Here is a 22,514-nt window from a genome sequence, read left to right on the forward strand (position 1 = left end):
ACCATTATAATGTTCTCGTTTTGATCATTGGACCCAATCACTGAATATCGGTAGGCCTACGTCTCCAGCTTCAGGATATGTATGATACTGATTTACCACGAGACTGTGGCATTTTAGAGTTCAGTAGTTTACAATCTAGGCATTTAGCAGACGTTCTTAATTCAGAGCGAATGTGGTTCTCAAAACCTTTATTTTGACCATCATAACTAAACATCATAACACAACTATGGCCATACTCTACCCTGATTGGTCGAGGACTGGCTGGCCACCTCTTAAAACCGAATCTAGCTATGCTCGTAACATGGGCCACGGTGGAAGTCCTTATGGTCAGCACACATTCTAGTGAGGAGAATGAATGGAAAATGTACCAATTATATTTTTATTTGAATGAAATACAATCACTGAATATACCTTTAAGTGCTATTCTTCTTCTTCATGACGGTGAGTCTCTGCGGCAGTGTGGTGTCCACCAGAGCGAGGGGCTTGGCCGTCTTGTAGGCGGCGGACTTCCTGACGCGCTCCCCCTTCACGGTGGTGATGTGGGGCAGCAGAGGAGGGGTCCTCAGACCCAGGCCGGTGCCCCGGGGCCGGTGGGCCCTGAGCAGCATTCGGTCCCCCTCCACCCCGGTCACTGCAACCCAACCTGCAGAGGACATGGTGAGGTCAGCGCTGGCGGTCACGTGACCCTGCCCCTCCAGGGTAAACTCCTCCCACACCAGAGGAGGAAACTCCTCCATGCGCTCAGAGCCTCCCATGGGCACCCCCAACAGAGCGTGTCCGGCGTGCTTGAGGTAAACACTGTCGGCTCTCTCCAGACTGGTGATGTGAACTGGAAGAAGGTTGGAGGCCACCACGCTCAACCAGCAGGACTTCTCTCCCTTTAAGTAGTCGATCCTCCCCACAGCTCCCAGGAACAGGGTCATCCCGGGCTTCAGAACGTATGTCCTGGGAACGATGGCCCTGGTGGCAACGACAACCTTCACCTCATCCTCTGTCAGCAGGCTGAGCAGATCCTGTTCCTTCATGATTCCAGGCGTGTCGTAGAGCCAGTGAGCGTCTTTCAGCTCGTTGTGAGTGAACTCTACCGCTGGTACACCGGAAACTGGTCTACTGTCCTCTTCGCTGCAGGCCAGACTGTCTGGATTAAACTCTATGAGGCGTCTGCTCCGAGCAGCCTGCTGCACCCTGAACGTCCTGCCTACACGACCCACTAAGTACCCCTGTTTGCTGAAGTGCTGCAGCCTCTTAAGCTCCTCAAGGGAGAGGTCGCCCTCTGTCTGCGAGGAGGCCGCCTGCAGCCGCTCCCGTCTCCTGAACATCCTGTATGGAGTAGGGTTGATGATGGGGAACTTCAACAGGTTCAGCGTAGTTCCAGGCCAGGGTGAGATGGTAGCTTTATGGATGACATCAGAGCCTTTGGACTTGCAATAGTCAGAGTCCAGCAGGGTGTTGAACAGGGTGGACTTGCCAGCGTTGGCTGTGCCCACCAGGAACACGTCCCCCTGGTACCTGTTTTGTCGGATTGGTCACTTGCTCTAATATTTAAATAATTGTCACCTGTTAAAATAATTTCATGGGTCTAAAATAATTCATGGGTATAAATAATTCATGTATAAAAGAAATGGGAACAGTTTAAAATATTTATACTTTAAATTTACTATTTCTATATATTTTCTATTTACATTTTCTACTTGTATTGAAATAATTCATACGTTTAATGTTAAGATTACATATCTGGTACTCTACAGTGTATACTTATGCGCATGCGCAGTTCATACTAGCAGTCACTAGGTGGCGCGGAGTGCAAAGCTTCGTTCATTCATTTCAGACCTCTGACAGGAGCACACTGGCCGTTGGTATGTAAAACAATGCTAGAGTGTAATTTATGTTCTGTAACTACATCTGCCTGCTAGTGATGTACAAAGCTTGATCTAGTGTTTCTGTGTAAAAACGTTTGCATTACAACTTGAAATGGTCACTTTAAGACACTTAATTACTGTAGGTTGTGTGTGACTGTTGGTTAGCTTCTAGTTAGCAACCATGCTAGCGTAGCCAGCCGGCACATTAACGTCAATCAGTGACAAGTGTCTGAGCACGTTTGTGTTGCTAAGCATTGTGGGTAGTGTAGTTTCTTATTATTTCGAGCCCACATTTGTAATGCTAGAAGTGAGAGTGTGAGAACTACACTATGAGCTCTGCGTGCTGTATGTATGTAGGAGTCAATAGAACTACATGTGTTTGTTTGCTAGTTTATTATACACTGTGTGTTTATGTGAGCTAGTAGAGGAGTGACATACTGTAGATGTTTCATTTTGGTAGTATTATTGCATTATGTTTTATTGCAAATGTATGAATATATTGTGAGAATGTTTTATTTCCTTTTATTTCAGGTTTATAATCTGTGCAATTTGTTACAATAAATAACAACTAAAGCCAAGCACGAATTGTAAACGAGTGTGTGTCCTGTCAAGCCCTTTCCGTGGGCGAAGCTTGAAAATAACGGAACAATTATAAACCAAGCCATGGTTTTAAACCAGAAGTCATAACAATTATAAACCATGCCAGGCTTTCCAATGAAAGGAACGACCTTGAAGCAAGGACAAAGCCAGAAGACCAAAAATAATTAAAGAGACTGTTCTACAAACCTGACTGTAAGCTAACAGCCCATCTACACATCTGCCAGCTCATCTGCCAACCTGCAAAGCTGAAAATTAAAATAGCAAAAGCCAATAACAAGAAACGACATAGTCAAAATAAAAGACTAACTTGCCCAGTTGGCATTAAAAGCTATAATTTCAACACAAGAAAGGTGAACAAGATGACGACAGTAGAGGAGGAGCTGGAGAAGCTAAAGCAGAGGCGTACAGCAGTCCAAACTGCGTTCACCAAAAGAGCCAACCATCTCATCTCCAGGGCTAACTCATTGAAAGAAGTAGACCTGAGAGGTGAATGGAGGAACCTCAGAACGGAGCATGCCAGAGTCAGAGATCTTGGGTTTGAGTACGGCATGGCCCTAAGAGAAGCGGGCGACGAGGAGTCCACAAAAAAGGCGGACAAAGTCGACGAGAAAACGCCAGAGTGCGACCGTAAATTTGATGAGACCGAGCATATCGTCCTACAAAGCTTCTGGACCAGGTTTGCTGAAAGGGAAATTACTACCCTAGCCAAAGAGGCTGAATCAGCCCTGGACCGGGCCGAAGCAACAGACTACAAGCAGCTGACTAGGAGGGAGCGTGAACTGGTGAACAGAAAGCTGGAACGAAAAGTTTGCGAACTCAATAAAGCAGTGAATGAATGGATGGACGTGATTCCTAGTGACAAGATAACTGAAGTGAAAGACCATTACAGGAAGCTGAGGAATCAACATGCGACACTGTGGGATGAGTGGTCGTGGCGAGGCCGGGGAGTCCCGTCTGACGACGCAGAGGAGCTGCCGGACCAAGAGAAGCCAGTTGTTGCGGCGGGGCAAAGCCAAGGCAATCAACAAGGCGATACCGATGGACAAGCAGCGCCGGGTGGTACTAACCCTAATCAGTCCCACCCCACAAACTCTCAAACCCCCGTAAGCGGCGCTCAACCAAACATGGGCCCCAACCTTAGTTATAATGCCGCTAACCAGTCCAGCATGGTCCCCAATCTCAGCTATAATGCCCCTAACACGCCACATGCCTCCCTAAACCCACTGCAACCTGGTTCCGGTTTATACCCCGGAGCTTACAACTTCAGGCCCCAGATTATTCTAGAACGAGCACGCCTGCCCATGTTTTCTGGTAACGTGAGAGATTACTATCGATGGAAAGCTGAATGGGAGGATCTACAGCAACTCGGAAACCTATATGGGTTGGACAATATAAAGAAATTCCATCTTCTAGCCAGCCTGGACGAGAAAGTCAAGAGAGACCTCGTGCTGTCCAGCTGCGGATCCGCTGACGACGTGTTCAGGCTCCTAGACAACAAATATGGAAACAAGCCAAAAATAGTGCTGCTTATCTCAAAAGAGGTGCATGGACTGCCCCCCGTAAAGGGTAACAACCCAAGAAAGACAATCGATCTAATTCAGGCTGTGGAGAGAGCTCTTCGTGACCTCCAAGTCCTGGGAGAAGAGGATGCTGTCAAAAATCGGGTGGTGGCGCAGTCGATTGAGAGTAAGCTGCCTGACTCCCTGAAAGAAAAGTGGCTAACGCATAAGAAAGATCCTGCAAGCGGATTTTCGCCACGTAACCACTTTGATTGCCTACTGCAGTACCTGAAAAGGCAGGAGGACATTCTCGAGGAGTTAGACCAGCTGCAGCCCAGCTCAGACTATTCTGAGAGGCCAAATGAGAAGAGAGCATTCACCAAAGCCACGTCAGGAAACGAAGGCTCTCAACCTAGCTCTTGCATCGCCTGTGGAGACGAGGAGCATGCTGGTAGACTATTTGCTTGCAAAGTCTTCAAGAAGCTCCACTTATCAAGCAAGAAAACTCAGCTGAAGGAATCAGGAGTATGCTTCAAGTGCTTGCGCCTTCATGGTGAAGACGACAGATGCACCCAAAAATTCCTATGCTCAAAGGAAGACTGTCAGGATGGAGGGTCTTCAGACCACAACTACTTACTCTGCCCGTTGCCTCCAACCAAGAAGAAGGATAAAAGGGGTGGAGAGCAGGAAAACGGAGAGCAGAGCAAGTCACAAGTGGAGAAAAAGGGATTTGGACTGACAAATAAACAAGAGGAGCTCCTTGCCGAACTCCCACCAGAGTTGAAAGCTAAGTTCAAGGAAGCTTTCTCAAACAAGATCTCTACAACGGTGTGCACTAGCACAGATGGTGAACCAGAAGAGTATCCCGTTATAATGATGCTGCTAGATGTGACAACAAACTCAGGCCAACTAATCGGTACTCTGATCGACCTCGCTTCAGATACAAATTACATATCCTACAAAGCTGCTGAGCGTCTCAATCTCAAAGGCAAGAACTTCAAGTTGATTGTTCAAGGAGTTGGAGGAATGAAGAAGACGGTTGTTACAAAAAAGTATACTTTAAGGCTGAGAGTGAAGACGCCTGAAGGTACAGTGGTGGAGCATAAAATCCTCTGTTACGGCTTGGAAAGCGTTGCAAAGGTGAACCATGCAGTAACACCACAGCAACTGCAGAAATTCTTCCCAGATGTTGCAGCTCAAGACCTAGTCCGACCTGAGAAGATCGATCTGCTCATTAGTCTCAAAGAGGGACGCCTGGTCCCAAAGCCAACCAAAACGGAGGGAGACCTAGTCCTCTGGGACGGCCCCCTAGGAATAACGGTCGGTGGGACCCATCCTGACCTCCTCGAAGAGGTAGACTTGGCAGCGCACCGATCTGAAACTCACTTTGCAAGGTCTATGAGGTCAGCTGCGAGGGTGTACGAAGAGATCCTACTGGACCCGACAGCCCAGTTGGAAGCTGGAGAAACAATCCTTCAGAGTACGGCGATTACCAACAAAGAAGTTGAAAAGATCTTGAAGGATGGAGGCTTCTCACTTGAGCCGCGGGCCGTATCGGGCCAAAGTGGGAGGTCTGGAACCGAAGCCAACTCCAGTAACAGTGAGACAAGCGTTTCTGTACCCAAGACTCTGGTGTTACCCAACCAGATGAGGGACGAAGAAAGCAAGGCACTTGGAGTCGGCTACCAACCAGAGAGGTTGGTTGATGGAAACCTCAACATATCAGACATCACCAGGGGAGCAACTCCCGAGAAGCTCGATGATGAGTCAGAATGGCAACAAGACCCAGAGTTCATGAAAAGGACTGAAGCTGAGTGGCCAGTGAAGGTGGCCAGCGAGATAGTGACCAACGTCGCTGACAACATCAAAAGCCTAGTCACCAGGGCTCAGCCAAAAAAGGTCTCAGATCCAAGCAACACTGACACTGATGCAGAACCAACAGACTCTACGCTGCAGCCACCAAAAGACCCAGGTTCAACTCCATCAGCAGAAAAGCAGAAGAGGAAGCCTTGGGGAGTGGCTCTTGTGCAGCTTGTAGAGCCCAAACGGTTCAGCAGCTTGTCAAAACTATGTGGAACTATCGCCTGGGTTCGACAAGCAGTAGAATCCTGGCTAAACCTAAAATACCAAGCCTCGGGTTCAGCAAAGTGGGAGGCGAGAGGCCCTAAGCTGTCTGCAGAAGAGAGAGCAGAGGCCTTCCAAGACCTAGCCCTTGCAGCCCAAGACGGTGTGAACTTTCAGGACACAACCTTTAACCGCTTAGTTGTGACCAAAGATTACAACACACTAGACCCTTTCGGCCCCTTGAAAGTGAGGGATGCTGTAAAGAAAAGAACTAAGAAAAAGGTCTGGAGAGTCGTGTATTGCTGCATGGCTTCCAGGGCCGTCCACGCTGATCCCGTCAACAACCAGTCTTCTGAGAGCTTTCTTCAGGCAGACCAGAACGCCGTGAGAGGACAGTTCTGGCTCGGCAGGATCGTCTCTACGTATCCAGACAAGATGGGAGTCGTCCGGGATGCTGACGTCTCGACCTGCATCGGCCTTCCTGTTCCCCTCGTATCCAGAACCCGGGGGAAGGGCTCAACTCTGCCCACAACCATCGTCCTACGCAGAGATGTGCGGCGGCTGGTGGTGCTGATTCCGGTAGAAGACCGGCAGAAGGTGGGATAAGTCCTCACCATGGGTACCCAAAAGACTCTGTGAACTTTGTTTATTTAGTTAGCGGGTAACCCTGGGAGGCGGCTGGGTGCAAGGGCAAACCTACACTCAGTAGGAGGAAAGGTGGTGGTGCCTCCCTCCTTAGTGAGTTTTGAGCTAATGATAACTTTAAAGGGACACTTCAGTTTTGGAAAGCACTTTACTTTCGTTTGAAAATACCTACAAGGGTTGACTTTAAGTTAAGCTAATGTGACACTCAAGTGACTGATATTTTTGTGTGGTCTCCTTGGATCTTTGATCAGTCGACCAAGTGGGAGGTGTTTTGTCGGATTGGTCACTTGCTCTAATATTTAAATAATTGTCACCTGTTAAAATAATTTCATGGGTCTAAAATAATTCATGGGTATAAATAATTCATGTATAAAAGAAATGGGAACAGTTTAAAATATTTATACTTTAAATTTACTATTTCTATATATTTTCTATTTACATTTTCTACTTGTATTGAAATAATTCATACGTTTAATGTTAAGATTACATATCTGGTACTCTACAGTGTATACTTATGCGCATGCGCAGTTCATACTAGCAGTCACTAGGTGGCGCGGAGTGCAAAGCTTCGTTCATTCATTTCAGACCTCTGACAGGAGCACACTGGCCGTTGGTATGTAAAACAATGCTAGAGTGTAATTTATGTTCTGTAACTACATCTGCCTGCTAGTGATGTACAAAGCTTGATCTAGTGTTTCTGTGTAAAAACGTTTGCATTACAACTTGAAATGGTCACTTTAAGACACTTAATTACTGTAGGTTGTGTGTGACTGTTGGTTAGCTTCTAGTTAGCAACCATGCTAGCGTAGCCAGCCGGCACATTAACGTCAATCAGTGACAAGTGTCTGAGCACGTTTGTGTTGCTAAGCATTGTGGGTAGTGTAGTTTCTTATTATTTCGAGCCCACATTTGTAATGCTAGAAGTGAGAGTGTGAGAACTACACTATGAGCTCTGCGTGCTGTATGTATGTAGGAGTCAATAGAACTACATGTGTTTGTTTGCTAGTTTATTATACACTGTGTGTTTATGTGAGCTAGTAGAGGAGTGACATACTGTAGATGTTTCATTTTGGTAGTATTATTGCATTATGTTTTATTGCAAATGTATGAATATATTGTGAGAATGTTTTATTTCCTTTTATTTCAGGTTTATAATCTGTGCAATTTGTTACAATAAATAACAACTAAAGCCAAGCACGAATTGTAAACGAGTGTGTGTCCTGTCAAGCCCTTTCCGTGGGCGAAGCTTGAAAATAACGGAACAGTACCTCCAGGACCTCTGCAGGCTGGAGATCAGCTTCTCCACGCCGTAGCCCGTCTTGGCGCTGATCAGGTGGACGTCTTTGACGTTGTCTCCCAGCCCGGCCTCAGAGCAGTACTGGGCCAGTTGGCGGCGGATCCTCTGCAGGTAGTTGGGGGAGTCCCCGGGCAGCAGGTCCACCTTGTTCCCCAGGACCACCAGATGTTTGTTCCTGCCCACCAGACCCAGCAGGTCTGGCACCATGGAGTCCGGGAGGTCCAGGAGGTCCACGATCAACAGCACCAGGGCCTTGTGAGACTTGATCCCGCTGACCACGCTCCTGTAGTCCTCTTTGGACATCTTGACCGCGAGCACCTTCTTGTGGTGGGTGAGGAGGTAGCAGCGCTGGCAGACAGAGTTCCTCAGGCCCAGGCCGTCCTCCTGGGCCTCCTGAAGCAGGGGTTTGAACTTCTCCGAGGGCATGTAGCCCGCCGTGTCGGGGTCCGTGCAGTGCAGCACGGCACCGCAGCCCGAGCAGCACATACTGCTGCAAGGCTCGTCCGCGTCCGGAGTGCCGAACACCTTCTGCTCTCCTCTGCCTTTCATGTTCTTCCTCCTTGTCCTGGCGGTCTTCAGCTGGTCTGGGTCCAGAGGGAAGTGGACATCGGTGAACTGGATGGTGGACGGGTCTGGTTCCACCAGCTCCTCAGTCCCTGACCTGAGAGAATTCAGCTGCTGCTCCAGGGTCCTGTGATGCTTCTCGTCCAATGTTACCTGTGCTGGTTGAGCAGCCATCGTGGTGGTGTTGGTGGGGTTGGGTTGGATCAGATGTTCCTCCTCCACATAGTCCAGGAACACAAACTGCTCCTCTCGGTCTTGGTCTACCATGGAGGTGTAGCTGTTAGGACTCCTCTTCTTGTCCACAGCTTCCCTGGGCGCTGCTCTGTCTCTGCGGAAACTGTAGCACCTGAAGGCCCTGGTCCTCCAGGCGCCCAGACTGGCCTCGCGCTGGACAGTCTGCCCGGGAACAGAGGCAGGTCGCTGGGCTGCCGTCCACCCAGCCTCCCGCTGTCTGCTGTCAGTCAACACCACAGTGCAGGCAGACACACGACAACAAACGTGTCTGGAACAACAGCCTCTCAGAAGCGGAGCTCGTATTAAAGTTATCATAATGTTGTTTATAATAAAGAGTTATGTTCATCACACTGGAACAATCACTGAGTCAGTGTGTCTGTCTGTCTGAATGAATGAATGGAGACTTAAAGTTCACATTGATAAAGAATGACAACAACAGACACATGCTCTGCAGTGTGCCGACATCTGTTCAGCATTATTCTGAAGGTTGGTCATTCTGGGAGGGGTCTTCACGTTTGATAACGTTATACAAGCATCTGCTGTTCTGACATTGTAGAGTGAAGACCTAATGCTTCTAATCAAAGTGTCGCCAACCAATCATCAAGGACGATGATCCATTGATAGGCCTGTATTCATAACAACAGAACCATTTCAAACAACACCAATTGGTTATGAGTAAGCAGCTGCATTGTGTCTCAATTATTTAAACTGATTGAGTACTAAAGGGGCTAGCATCAACATTAAATCAGTCACTGACTCCTTATTTGGTCATAATTTGGGTATCATGTGACGTCACGTGTGATGTCACGATTTGTGCTGGCGACGGGCATGTCCATATCTGTCGTTTCATAGCACTTTATCAATGTTCCCATCATTATTGATTTGATAACGCATCATGAATATTTATATATGGGCATTTATGCGCGTTGCCCCAGATACACAACTTGAACTTAATTCTCAAAATTGCCTTGTGAGTAGATTGTAAACAGTGGTCATCACAAAAGTAACATGCCAATATAATGCCCCATTTTCATTGAGCAACATTTATTTTCTGTTCCGGAAGTTTTGGAGTACCCCTGCAGTGAAAAAGCATAATGTTATTTTTCATGCCGTTAAATTGCAACTCAGGAAGTGACGCTATAAATTCTGCGCCGATGTGCCTCACATATGACAACAATCCCCTGGAGAAGCCCTGCCTGCCATGTGTGTCTCTCTCTCTTTTTTTTTTTTTTTGCTTAAGTCGTGCAATTACGGTATTGTTATCTTCAGACAATGCTGTCTGTCTCTCTCTCGTTTGCTTTTTAGCCCAGCTGTCGTGCTTATTGATATCGGATTCGTCAGACATTGTAGTCTCTCTCTCGTTTGCTTTGCCCAGCTTTGCCCAGCTGAAGTCATGCTTATAGATATCGTCAGTGTCTGCTCTCTCTCTCTCTCTCTCTCTCTCTCTCGCTCTCGTGCTCTTTGCTGTCTTTGGCTCTTGGCACAGCTAAAGTCGTGCTTATTTTGTATTGGCCTATCATCGGTGTCTCTCGCCGCAGCTAAGCTAACCTCGCCTCATCAGGCTTTCTGGGGGAAAGCCTGGTGTTCGTTCACTCCTCTCTCTCTCCCCCCTCCCTTCCCTGAGCGAGAGAAACGAAAAAAATAAAAAATAAAAATGAACATGCCTGGACAAGGACACTGGATGGAGCGGGCAATTCGTGAACATTTGTCGATAAGACACGACGAGGCAATATGTGCCATGATAAAGGGCATAAACTCTGATTCAAAAACTTACGAGAGGGTCTCTGAATTGTTAAAAGAACGCAGAATAACCCGAAGTAAAGACCAGTGCCTTAGCAAGCTTAAAACCTTGCGAGCAAAGTTCCAGAAAGTCCATTCTGAAAAAGGTAAAAGTGGAAACGCAGGTGTCACCTGGCTGTACTATGACCTTTGTTTTTCAATATGGGGCAACAGTCGCCTGACCACACCAGCGTCTATCAGTGCAAGCCTTGACCTTGACTCCGAGACAACCGAAACCACCACCGGGGAGTGTAGCAGCGGCGGCGAGGGGTCGTCCTCGGAATCGTCCTCGGAATCTGCCACAGGTTCAAGAGCAGGTAAGGTACTATGTAGTATGTAGTGTTTAATCGTCTATCTGATTGTATAAACGACCTTTACTAGTTAACATTTCACAGAAAGAGGCTAATTCAAGTTTGAGTTTAACGAGTTTGAGTTTAACGTTGTTTAATACAACCAGGCCTTTTCTGTTATTTGGGCTCATAGGGATGTCAATGGGTGATATTGCAAATCTAGATTCCATATATTCATGGGTTTAATTTGTAGTCCAACACGGCCATGTTGAGGACCAACAGGTGTTTCAATTGTCCAATTTGTCCTGATTAGGACTGTGTTGGTCCTCACCATGGCTGGTGTAGGATGAATTAAACCAATTAATTAAAAAAATGGGTTTTTAAAATTGATAACTTTATTAGGCAGAAATGTAAATGCCACAGCGTAGAAGACATAACGGCTAACACAAGTCCTAGTGTGGCTACTTGTGTTGTAGGCCTCATTCCACACCTAGCATAGCATTAACTGTTGTAACATTTCAAGTTGTTGCTAACTAATGATTGCTGTTTTCTGTGTTTAGCATCTCCTGTACAGACCAGTGGAGGATCCCAGCAGAACTTTGACGACCTTGAACGACACAGTGTTTAGACACTAAGGCTAAAAGGATAACGCAAGTCTAGTGTGGTTTACTTGTGTGGTAGGCCTCACTCCACACATAATTAATTATTTAAATAAATAAAACCAAAATAATGTATAGTTTATAGTATATACATATCTCTCTAATTACATTCAGTCAATCATAAAACTGCAAACCTCATTCATTTGGTCTGATATTTCAAGTTGACGTTTGTGGCTTAACTGTGGTTGTTAACTAATGATTGTTGTGTGTTTAGCATCTCCTGTAGAGACCAGTGGGAAGAAGTCCCGGAGAGAGCAGAACTTTGAAGACCTTGAATGACTGGAGGACAGATTCCAGCAACGAGAGGAACGCAGACTTCAGAAGCAGCGGGAGTATGAGGAGAGGCTCCAGAAAGACTCTTTAGAGAGAGAGAGGAGATTTTAGTATTTTTTCTACTCGACTGTTTTTTACAACAAGGGTTCATATTTTAGATTGTAATTAGAGAAAAGAAAAAGTGAGTGTTAAAATGTTTTCATTTGCTTCCTTCTATTGTTCTATCGCGTTTACCTTGCTAAAATGTGGGGCATGCGTACGCATGGGGGCATGCGTACAAGTGGCTAAATATGTATTTTTAGACACAATAAGCCAGCAGTTTCTTTATTGCTATTTACAGTAACATGTCTAGCCCCCATAAGGCACATCCAACCATGAAAGGTTGCGTTGTATCTTGGGAATGGGCTTATTCTGTGTAAAATTACATATTAAGCCACTTGTACGCATGCCCCCAACCACTGAAATAAGAGTCTCTAAAACCATAGAAAGAGGCAAATGAAATCAATTTAACACTCATCTTTTATATTCTTTAATTACAATCTAAAATATGAAGCCTTGTTGTAAAAAACTAAAGTTGTCCTTTAAAGAAAAGAAAACACTTTGTAAACTAAACCACTCCAAACTATATTGTAATAAATTATATATATGTTTGCAACTCCGTTTGGGTGTGAAATATGTTCTGACCCTCTTGCTTAGACCTTTTGGTGAGGTTCATGACATATATATATATTTTTTGACCGTCACTCAGTAAGCGATCAAATCAAAGTCTGTTAGACTTATTTTGTCTGTTGGATCCGTTTGTGTCTCGCTGTCGCTGATTTCATACGTGAGAAGAAGTCTGTCCATGGCAACGTCCGGAAACTACACAGAGATGGAAGAGAGGGCCGTCACGATGCTGTGGTGAGGCCAAGAGAGGGCCGTCACGATCTCAGGAGTGGACGACGTCCTGTGGGCGGGAGCCCGGTGGAACCTCAGGACATCCCCGCCACCACAGCTGCTGCTAGACCTTCTGCTTCTAATACAGAAGGTGTGGAAGTGCTAGCCTAGGACAACTACTCGTTGAGCTAATGGAGGAGGCGCCAACACGTTACAACATCATTTTACGACTGCTATGTTCAGTTAGCTCGCTGAACACGGACCTCCTCCAAAACAAGGCCATCGAAGAATTGACGAGGCTCCCCCGGAAAATTGCCAGACAGCGGCAACGGGCTCGTCTGTTAACCCCTGTAAGGAGGCCACCTGTCGTCCAATGGGTGGACCCCTTATCACCTGGAGAGCACCCTGCGCCCGGACAGGAGCAGCTGGAGGATGATGATCGGTGGGAGGATCTAGACTTGCCACCACCAAACACCTACAGCTGCTCCTACTCCTCCTCCAGCAGCTGCTGCTCTTGCAGCTGCTGCTCCTACAAATATGGCAAATTCAACTGAGACAGAAATAAGTGCTTAGTAAATGTGTTTACTCAAAAGTTTTACTACTGTAACACTCTCTGGCCTACCGGCATGTGCACTCTAGCACTTTGTTTTATAATAAATGTTGACAACATTCGTTATGCCTTCATTTCTTTCGTAGCTTTAGGGTATTTTGGAATGGGATTTTACCACTTAAATTTCAAGACCTTTTAAAGGAGTAGTTCACCCCCAGAGCTACTCGTCGAGGCACTACTCGTCGAGCTACCACTCGTCAAGCTACTCGTCGACAGAGGCAAACTCCTCCAGCACAAGAGCCCCTGGGACGGGTGAAACATCTGACAGTCGACCTCGTCAACAATTACACAAAAATGGATGTATTTTGGGACCCGGCAGAGGGCGACATCCAACAGCACTGTATGAAGTACAAGCCCACGGCCGGAGGAGAAGAGGTGGTTAAAACGGTGGGGGGTCACGTAACCAGGGAGATGCTCCATCCCCTGCAGCTGGCTACACAGTACATTATAACTGTAGTCGCTGTGCACGCTAGGGGATGGAGCATCAGTATCGGTGACCAAAACAACAACAGGGAAATGCCCTATGAGCCCCAAGACGTCTACCAGGAAGGACCATCTAAGGACACACCTGATAAGGGTACATCGACAGACTAGCCTAGAACCAATCAGTAGTGGTAGAAGACAACAATATTGTATTGTTGTTTAGCAGTAAGAAGGGTAAGTGTGTCAATAAATGAATGTATCCCATACATAATTTATTTCAGTTGTCTTTGTTTTTTATCGAACGATTTAATCTACCTTTGTGGAGACTGACAGTCTCATTTCTTCAGTTCAGTCCTCATTGTTTGATGAGTGTTAAGACAGTGGCCCATGGCCCTTTTGCCCTCCTACCCTCTGGGAAGAGATACAGGAGCATTAAGGCCAGAACGAGCAGGATGCGAAACACACTGTGCCCCCTGTCTATCCCACCCTCCCCCCGGGCCAACTGACCTAAACTGGACTAGACATGACTGCACTTTTGGAATGCACAACAGCACTTTACTAGACTGTGCTGGTAACTTTTGAAAGGATTGCACCATGGCACTTTACCTACAGTATAGTATGTTGGTACCTTTTAGATGGATAACGTTTTAATTGAATTGCACATCACATACCCACTGTATTGGGGATTTTTATGTTGTTTATGCTGTGTTTAGTTTAGTGGCTCATTCCCAAGATGCACTGCAATATATCATGGGCATATGTGATTTATGGGGGCTAGTAGTGTTACTGTAAATAGTCATAAAGAAATCGCTGGCTTATTGTGTCTAAAAAGACGGAACAAAAAGAACACATTTTAACACTAACCTTTTCATTTCTCTAATTATAATTAAGTGTGCCTGCCATGCAATGCAGGCCCATCTGAACAGTAGGCTATGTCATGGTGGAAAAAAAGGTTCAGTGAACAGCTTGCATGATTGCCCGGAATGGCTAGCTTTAGGCCATGGCTACACGGAGCTGGATATTTCTGAAGCTAGACATTTGTTTGTGCTGTTGGGGCTTGCAGCCACATGAAGCTGGATATTTCGGCTGCGAAGCTGGATATTTTTGAAACCGGATAAATAAAGTGGAGAGATTTAAAAATATCCGATTCACTGGATCCGTGTAGACAGGGAACCCGGATATCTCTGAAGACTTTACTGTGTGTGTGCTTGTTAGACCAAGATATCTTTGTTGTGTGGACCTAGATATTCTTCTATGTGGATATCTGAAAAACCAGGATATATGAAATATCCAGCTCCGTGTGGACCTAGATATTTTTCTATGTGGATATCTGAAAAACCTGGATATATGAAATATCCTGCTCCGTGTAGCCATGGCCTTAGAACGTTCCCTTTGTGTGGGGACCTCCCTTCCTGCTCTTCTTAACAGTCCTAACAAAATAGATAAAGCAGTTTACCGTGATAACTTTGTGATCAAGAATACACTTAAAGTCTGGAAACAAATTAGGCTGTACGCAAAGGCACCAAACACTTATATTGATAGTCCAATATAGCTGGAATCATAAGGGCACTAAATAAATAAGAGACTTATACTTTGGAAGTGCATTTCATGTCATTTGAAGCTCTGTATAACATACAATATACCAGTATCAAATTTTAGTGTTAATTCACTCAGTATTTGCAAATTAGAGATTATGTTAGGAAAAACATTCAAAATGGTGAGAACCTTTGTTATAATGAACTACTTGAAAATATTAGTGGAGTGGGACTGAGTTACTAGGGTCCAAGGTGGAGGGACCTTAATTATTTTATACTTTAGCTATTTAAAAATAGCAGATTTACAAGCTCACATCGTGGCACAGAGTGCTGTGCTGTGTGCTTTTAGATCTGATATATATATTTTTTGAAATATTCAAAGATATCTGATATTTTTCAATAGTTAAAGCACAAAATAATGAGTAATAATGCGTTCCCAGTCTAAATGGGTTAAACAGTCTGTCCTTGTACCCAGGGCCCAGAATTTGCAGTGTGGTTTGTTGATAGCAAAATCGTAGAACATAGCTTTTTATTACGGAACGTAAGGATGGCATTATATGGTCAAATCAACATACACTGTGGTCTACTCTCAATTTCAACTGTTGTCCATTTTCTGATGTGGACAATGCCTTTCGAAGGCAAACACATTTTTATAATAATTATTTTCTGCCACACACAGAATAGTCTTTACTTCAGCTCCACCAGGAAATCATGGCATTTCATTTAGCCTTTTTCAAGCAAACTGTTGAAATGAATAAAGTAAAGACTGTGTCTGTGATCGTAGCTTCATCCACAAACACACTGACATGGAGTGGCAACCTAACAAACAGAACTGAATTTACATGGGGCACATATATAGGCAAGGACTAACTAGACACAGGTGAACTCAAACAGACAATCAACACTGGGATAGGCCAACAGGCAAACGAGCACAGGTGACTTAGCCTGATTTCAAGACTCTACGCTGGAGCTTAAGAGTCTGAGCCTGTCTGCATACTATTTGATTGAAAAGGGGAGGGGATTTCAAATTTGAAATTCCCAATCACAAGCGATCTGGTGGGAGGGGTTGTGTTTGACTTTTGCACACAAAACAATCCCTCCTCCCCCTCCCCTCAATGACATGCACCCAACAGGTCACTGTCTTTGATGTTTCACTGATTAGAGAGAATCACTAACGAGCTATTCGACACTTGTATGGCTCAATCAATGACTGCCCTTTTGAAGTTCAAAGGGAGCAATTAAGAACTCTGGTGAGCCACGCAGCCACCCCTCCCTCCACTGTTTCTGTTGATTTTCACCCCACCCCCCCTCTCTCTTGCTTTGAATTCATTGGTCGGTTTCGCTCGGTTTGAGAGGTTTTCGTTAGCAAGAGCCACGTCATATGACACATCCAGACCAAGAGATGCCGTTCACTCAGAGAGTGGGCGGGTCTATTGGCTGGAGCCAGGCTACAGGTGACTAGGGTTACAATAATACAGGGAGGTGAGACTAGGCAGGTAACAGCAAACAAGGCAGGCATGAAACAACACTGGGAGCAATACTACAAAATAAGATACAAAACAACAAGGCACAACAGTGTACAGAAATACAGAACAAGAACACATAACAGAACAGGAATACCAGGTAAAAGTTCCAAACTAATAACATTGTCACACAAGTCCAAGGGCTCGAGGAGCGAACCTTGACATACATTTATACAAAAATATATAAATAAAATAAAAGCAAATTATTCATAAGTTTACCATAGTTTCAAGATGTTTGTGTTTGTTTCAAAAATAGTAGATGTACAAGTTCGCAGCGAAGCACAAAGTGACACAATGAGCTTGTAGATCTGCTATATTTGAATAGCCAACATATACAATAAGTGATTGTGATGCTGTGTTAACTACTTTTGCTAGGGACTCCCTGGAACCGACCAAGGACCCCTGGGGGTCCCTGGACCCCACTTTGAGAACCACTCTCATAGATAGTGCAGTGATAACAATTACAGAGACTATGGTGATCAATACTGACATGATATCTGTCTCCAGAATGATGACCATCTTGGAGCATAATGAAAATCAGTACATTTCTGATGAATCTGGAGGGAAGAGAACAAATGGTTGACATCAAGAGAACCATGTCCTCGTCCTTCCCGGTGAACTGTGTCTAATTTGTCATCTCGTTGTTGGTCCAAAGCGCAAAAAGTTGGCCTTTTTGTTGAGTAAAGTATTGTGAATATTTTTGCTTTGAAAAGGTTTTTCTTTTAGTTTTTTTTTTGTAAATGTTAGTTTAAGCTAATTTTGGGTTTAGTAATTCATGTGCAGCACGGCGGTTTTTGGTTGGTTTATTATTTCTGCAGAACTTGGTGAGTGGTTTTGTGGGCGTGTCGGTAGATGGCGAGATTATGCGCTATCGATATTTTTGCGGGTGATCGGAAAGCAGAGCTACTGGAGGACATAATTCAACAACTCAGTGTGAAAGGCCTTTTAGGTATGTCTGAAAGGGGGAATGTGATGGCTGAGGCCTTAAGCCTCGAACTTTCCGTATTAGAAAACCCTGGTGGGAGGGAGGGGGTAAGTGGTGGATGGATAGACTGTGCCAATGCTCCCCGGGGGGCAGAGCTCGATGAGAAAAATGTCGCAGGACGAGCGGTTTGAACTGGTTTGAACGAGAGAGAGATACGACGATTGAGGGCTCGGGTTGACGCTACGATTCCCACTCCCCTCACTAACCTGAGAAAGACGCGGCTCAAGCGGGGAGTCTGTTGGGAAATAGGGCTCCCCGCTTGAGCCGCACCTTTTTGTTTTATGTTTGAATTACTATTGTGTTGCAGACCCTTCGGGAAGATCTCTTTTGGTTAAGTTGAGATTCCTTTTCGTTATTAATCTAAAAACTAGGTAAACCAAGAACCTATCGTCAACTGTTGTCCATTTTCTGATGTGGACAATGCCTTTCGAAGGCAAACACATTTTTATAATAATTATTTTCTGCCACACACAGAATAGTCTTTACTTCAGCTCCACCAGGAAATCATGGCATTTCATTTAGCCTTTTTCAAGCAAACTGTTGAAATGAATAAAGTAAAGACTGTGTCTGTGATCGTAGCTTCATCCACAAACACACTGACATGGAGTGGCAACCTAACAAACAGAACTGAATTTACATGGGGCACATATATAGGCAAGGACTAACTAGACACAGGTGAACTCAAACAGACAATCAACACTGGGATAGGCCAACAGGCAAACGAGCACAGGTGACTTAGCCTGATTTCAAGACTCTACGCTGGAGCTTAAGAGTCTGAGCCTGTCTGCATACTATTTGATTGAAAAGGGGAGGGGATTTCAAATTTGAAATTCCCAATCACAAGCGATCTGGTGGGAGGGGTTGTGTTTGACTTTTGCACACAAAACAATCCCTCCTCCCCCTCCCCTCAATGACATGCACCCAACAGGTCACTGTCTTTGATGTTTCACTGATTAGAGAGAATCACTAACGAGCTATTCGACACTTGTATGGCTCAATCAATGACTGCCCTTTTGAAGTTCAAAGGGAGCAATTAAGAACTCTGGTGAGCCACGCAGCCACCCCTCCCTCCACTGTTTCTGTTGATTTTCACCCCACCCCCCCTCTCTCTTGCTTTGAATTCATTGGTCGGTTTCGCTCGGTTTGAGAGGTTTTCGTTAGCAAGAGCCACGTCATATGACACATCCAGACCAAGAGATGCCGTTCACTCAGAGAGTGGGCGGGTCTATTGGCTGGAGCCAGGCTACAGGTGACTAGGGTTACAATAATACAGGGAGGTGAGACTAGGCAGGTAACAGCAAACAAGGCAGGCATGAAACAACACTGGGAGCAATACTACAAAATAAGATACAAAACAACAAGGCACAACAGTGTACAGAAATACAGAACAAGAACACATAACAGAACAGGAATACCAGGTAAAAGTTCCAAACTAATAACATTGTCACACAAGTCCAAGGGCTCGAGGAGCGAACCTTGACATACATTTATACAAAAATATATAAATAAAATAAAAGCAAATTATTCATAAGTTTACCATAGTTTCAAGATGTTTGTGTTTGTTTAAAAAATAGTAGATGTACAAGTTCGCAGCGAAGCACAAAGTGACACAATGAGCTTGTAGATCTGCTATATTTGAATAGCCAACATATACAATAAGTGATTGTGATGCTGTGTTAACTACTTTTGCTAGGGACTCCCTGGAACCGACCAAGGACCCCTGGGGGTCCCTGGACCCCACTTTGAGAACCACTCTCATAGATAGTGCAGTGATAACAATTACAGAGACTATGGTGATCAATACTGACATGATATCTGTCTCCAGAATGATGACCATCTTGGAGCATAATGAAAATCAGTACATTTCTGATGAATCTGGAGGGAAGAGAACAAATGGTTGACATCAAGAGAACCATGTCCTCGTCCTTCCCGGTGAACTGTGTCTAATTTGTCATCTCGTTGTTGGTCCAAAGCGCAAAAAGTTGGCCTTTTTGTTGAGTAAAGTATTGTGAATATTTTTGCTTTGAAAAGGTTTTTCTTTTAGGTTTTTTTTTGTAAATGTTAGTTTAAGCTAATTTTGGGTTTAGTAATTCATGTGCAGCACGGCGGTTTTTGGTTGGTTTATTATTTCTGCAGAACTTGGTGAGTGGTTTTGTGGGCGTGTCGGTAGATGGCGAGATTATGCGCTATCGATATTTTTGCGGGTGATCGGAAAGCAGAGCTACTGGAGGACATAATTCAACAACTCAGTGTGAAAGGCCTTTTAGGTATGTCTGAAAGGGGGAATGTGATGGCTGAGGCCTTAAGCCTCGAACTTTCCGTATTAGAAAACCCTGGTGGGAGGGAGGGGGTAAGTGGTGGATGGATAGACTGTGCCAATGCTCCCCGGGGGGCAGAGCTCGATGAGAAAAATGTCGCAGGACGAGCGGTTTGAACTGGTTTGAACGAGAGAGAGATACGACGATTGAGGGCTCGGGTTGACGCTACGATTCCCACTCCCCTCACTAACCTGAGAAAGACGCGGCTCAGGACTCCCCGCTTGAGCCGCACCTTTTTGTTTTATGTTTGAATTACTATTGTGTTGCAGACCCTTCGGGAAGATCTCTTTTGGTTAAGTTGAGATTCCTTTTCGTTATCTTTGTAATTAGCTTATTATTTAGTTTTGTTAACTTGTGTTTGGACCACCTCTGTGTCATTATTGTTATTGTTTGGTAGCATTTCACCTAGACCGCGGCCTCGTGCCGCTTTTGCATAGTTCTGTAAACAGCTTTATCTCATTCTACCAGTAACAGTTCCTAACCTCATAGTAGTAAATATTATATCTTCGATACGAACCTTTTACATCTCTATATCTACCCCAAGAGAGAACTTGTACCCCCCCAATACAAGTTCTCTTCAGGTTCCACCACCTAATAGAGAAAAAGAGAAAATATTTAATTTTCAGCTCACACCATCACATCATCCTGGCTCAGTCCTGTCGATGCTGCAACCCTGTATAAGCAGTGACCATACATCAACCTTTAGTCAGTGTTCTCCATCTGTTTAAAAAAAAGAAAGTGGGAATGTACTCTGTATCAACGAAAACAGGCCATACACTCCATCCCACATACGACAAAGAGCTGTAATGCTAAGAATAAAGTTAATGCCCTCTTCTCCATACTACAATTACACTGTGCCCCCCTAAGCTTCTTGAAAGCAGCAGATGAGGCGGTCGATGCCCTGGCCCATCTTCTTGCTGCCACACCGCACCTGCTCCGCTGCCAGACGTGTCACCCTCCAGCGCGGAACCCCGGCGCCGCCAGGACTAGTGTGCTATAACAAAGAAGTGCCTTACAGGCGTTAAACAATTAACAGTCTCCTACAGCCATTTTGGAGTACCCATATGCTCCTGCCCTGTGTCAGAAAAATATGCCAATAAACCTTGCACTCAACCCTGGTATTAAAAAAACGCAGAGGTCTCCGACGCACGTAGACAAGACCTGCCAACACAAAACACAATTTAGTGACAAATAAGTCGAGCCCACACGATTGACAAAAAACTAAACGTATCTGAAAACAACCGGCCGTGTTATTCCCAAACCACGCAATAATGTCCACTCGTACACGCTTGTTTAAACGGCACAAAAAGCAAAAACGGAATGGCAAATCAGCCATATGCACCACGTCGGAATCTCGCACCAGCTGAGTTTAAGGCAGGCCGTCACTGTCGGGGAACAAAGCGTGGGACCTGCCGATGCCAGAAGCCAATACGCCACTGTTACCAAAAACACACAAGGCCTGAGCCATTTTTACTCTCCTAATTTTTTTACAACATTTTGACTAGACAGCCGAACTAGGGATGGGGGAGAAAAACAAACAGCTTGTCCCCAGCCAAACTCCCTCTGAACAGCTATTGTCAAAATCACTACACAGTCCTAGCTCAGAAACAGGCAGTTAACCCCATTCTTTTGGAACAGAGTATCCCACACTCATTACTTGGCAAATCTTCCATCTCCGGAAAACGGGCGCAAAAAGAAAACAAGCCGTATCCCCCCCAAAAAAGCAACGTACCCGCTTCCTACCAACTGTTACATATCTCAAACAATAGAAATGCAGAGCCAGCCACTCCGCCGCTCAGAAAAATACGAAGCCACTCTCTCCGAAAAAACACAAAACAGAGTCACTCTCTGTCATTAAAATGTTGAACTGTTTTCACTGATGAGCGCAGGGCAACGCGCGATAACCCTCCTCAACAGTGAACAAGCTCGATTATATTTTACTGACAGAGAGTGACTCTGTTTTGTGTTTTCCCGGACGAGCCCCCAAAATATGTCATGAACCTCACCAAAGGGTCTAGGCAAGAGGGTCGGAACATATTTCACACCCTAACTCGTCAGCTACTTTGAGCCACCCTGCGCTTATGTGGTGATAAACGGTAAGGTGGGCCCGAGGAGGAAGACCACGCACGACCCCAATCCGTTTGTTCTGGGATGTTTGGAGCTTTAACTTTAAGGCAATCGGGGCATACCATACGAGGATTCTGTAATACATCAAAAGTATATGAATATTAATCTAAAAACTAGGTAAACCAAGAACCTATCGTCAGTCTAACAGTAGAATAACCAAAACGGAAAAAAAAGGAAAGTAAAAATAATAATAATTAAAATAAAAATCAATAGTTTGTACCTCAAAGCTATACACACTATAGCTTCGATGTACGATAGGATGCCAAGTAAAACGTTTGCTGGCATCAGTCTACATAAAAATGGTATCTAAATTTCATTTTAGCCTTTGCATAAGCCTATATGGTCAGCGAGGGT

At 45.0% G+C, this 22,514-nt stretch overlaps 1 protein-coding gene across 1 annotated transcript; it reads right to left on the reverse strand.

The window, feature by feature from the left end:
• Positions 1-413: 413 nt before the first annotated feature.
• On the reverse strand, positions 414-11,328 carry LOC308285293 (nitric oxide-associated protein 1-like; the record flags this gene model as incomplete). The annotated part of the gene is made up of 4 exons (XM_080726009.1): positions 414-1,509; positions 7,936-8,982; positions 10,756-10,837; positions 11,322-11,328. The coding sequence occupies 4 exons, from the start codon at positions 11,326-11,328 to the stop codon at positions 414-416; spliced, it is 2,232 nt and encodes a 743-aa protein (XP_080582135.1).
• Between the last annotated feature and the right edge of the window lie 11,186 nt (positions 11,329-22,514).

The sequence above is a fragment of the Nannobrachium achirus genome (assembly GCF_963921795.1).
Source record: "Nannobrachium achirus genome assembly, chromosome: 5".
NCBI lineage: Eukaryota > Metazoa > Chordata > Actinopteri > Myctophiformes > Myctophidae > Nannobrachium > Nannobrachium achirus.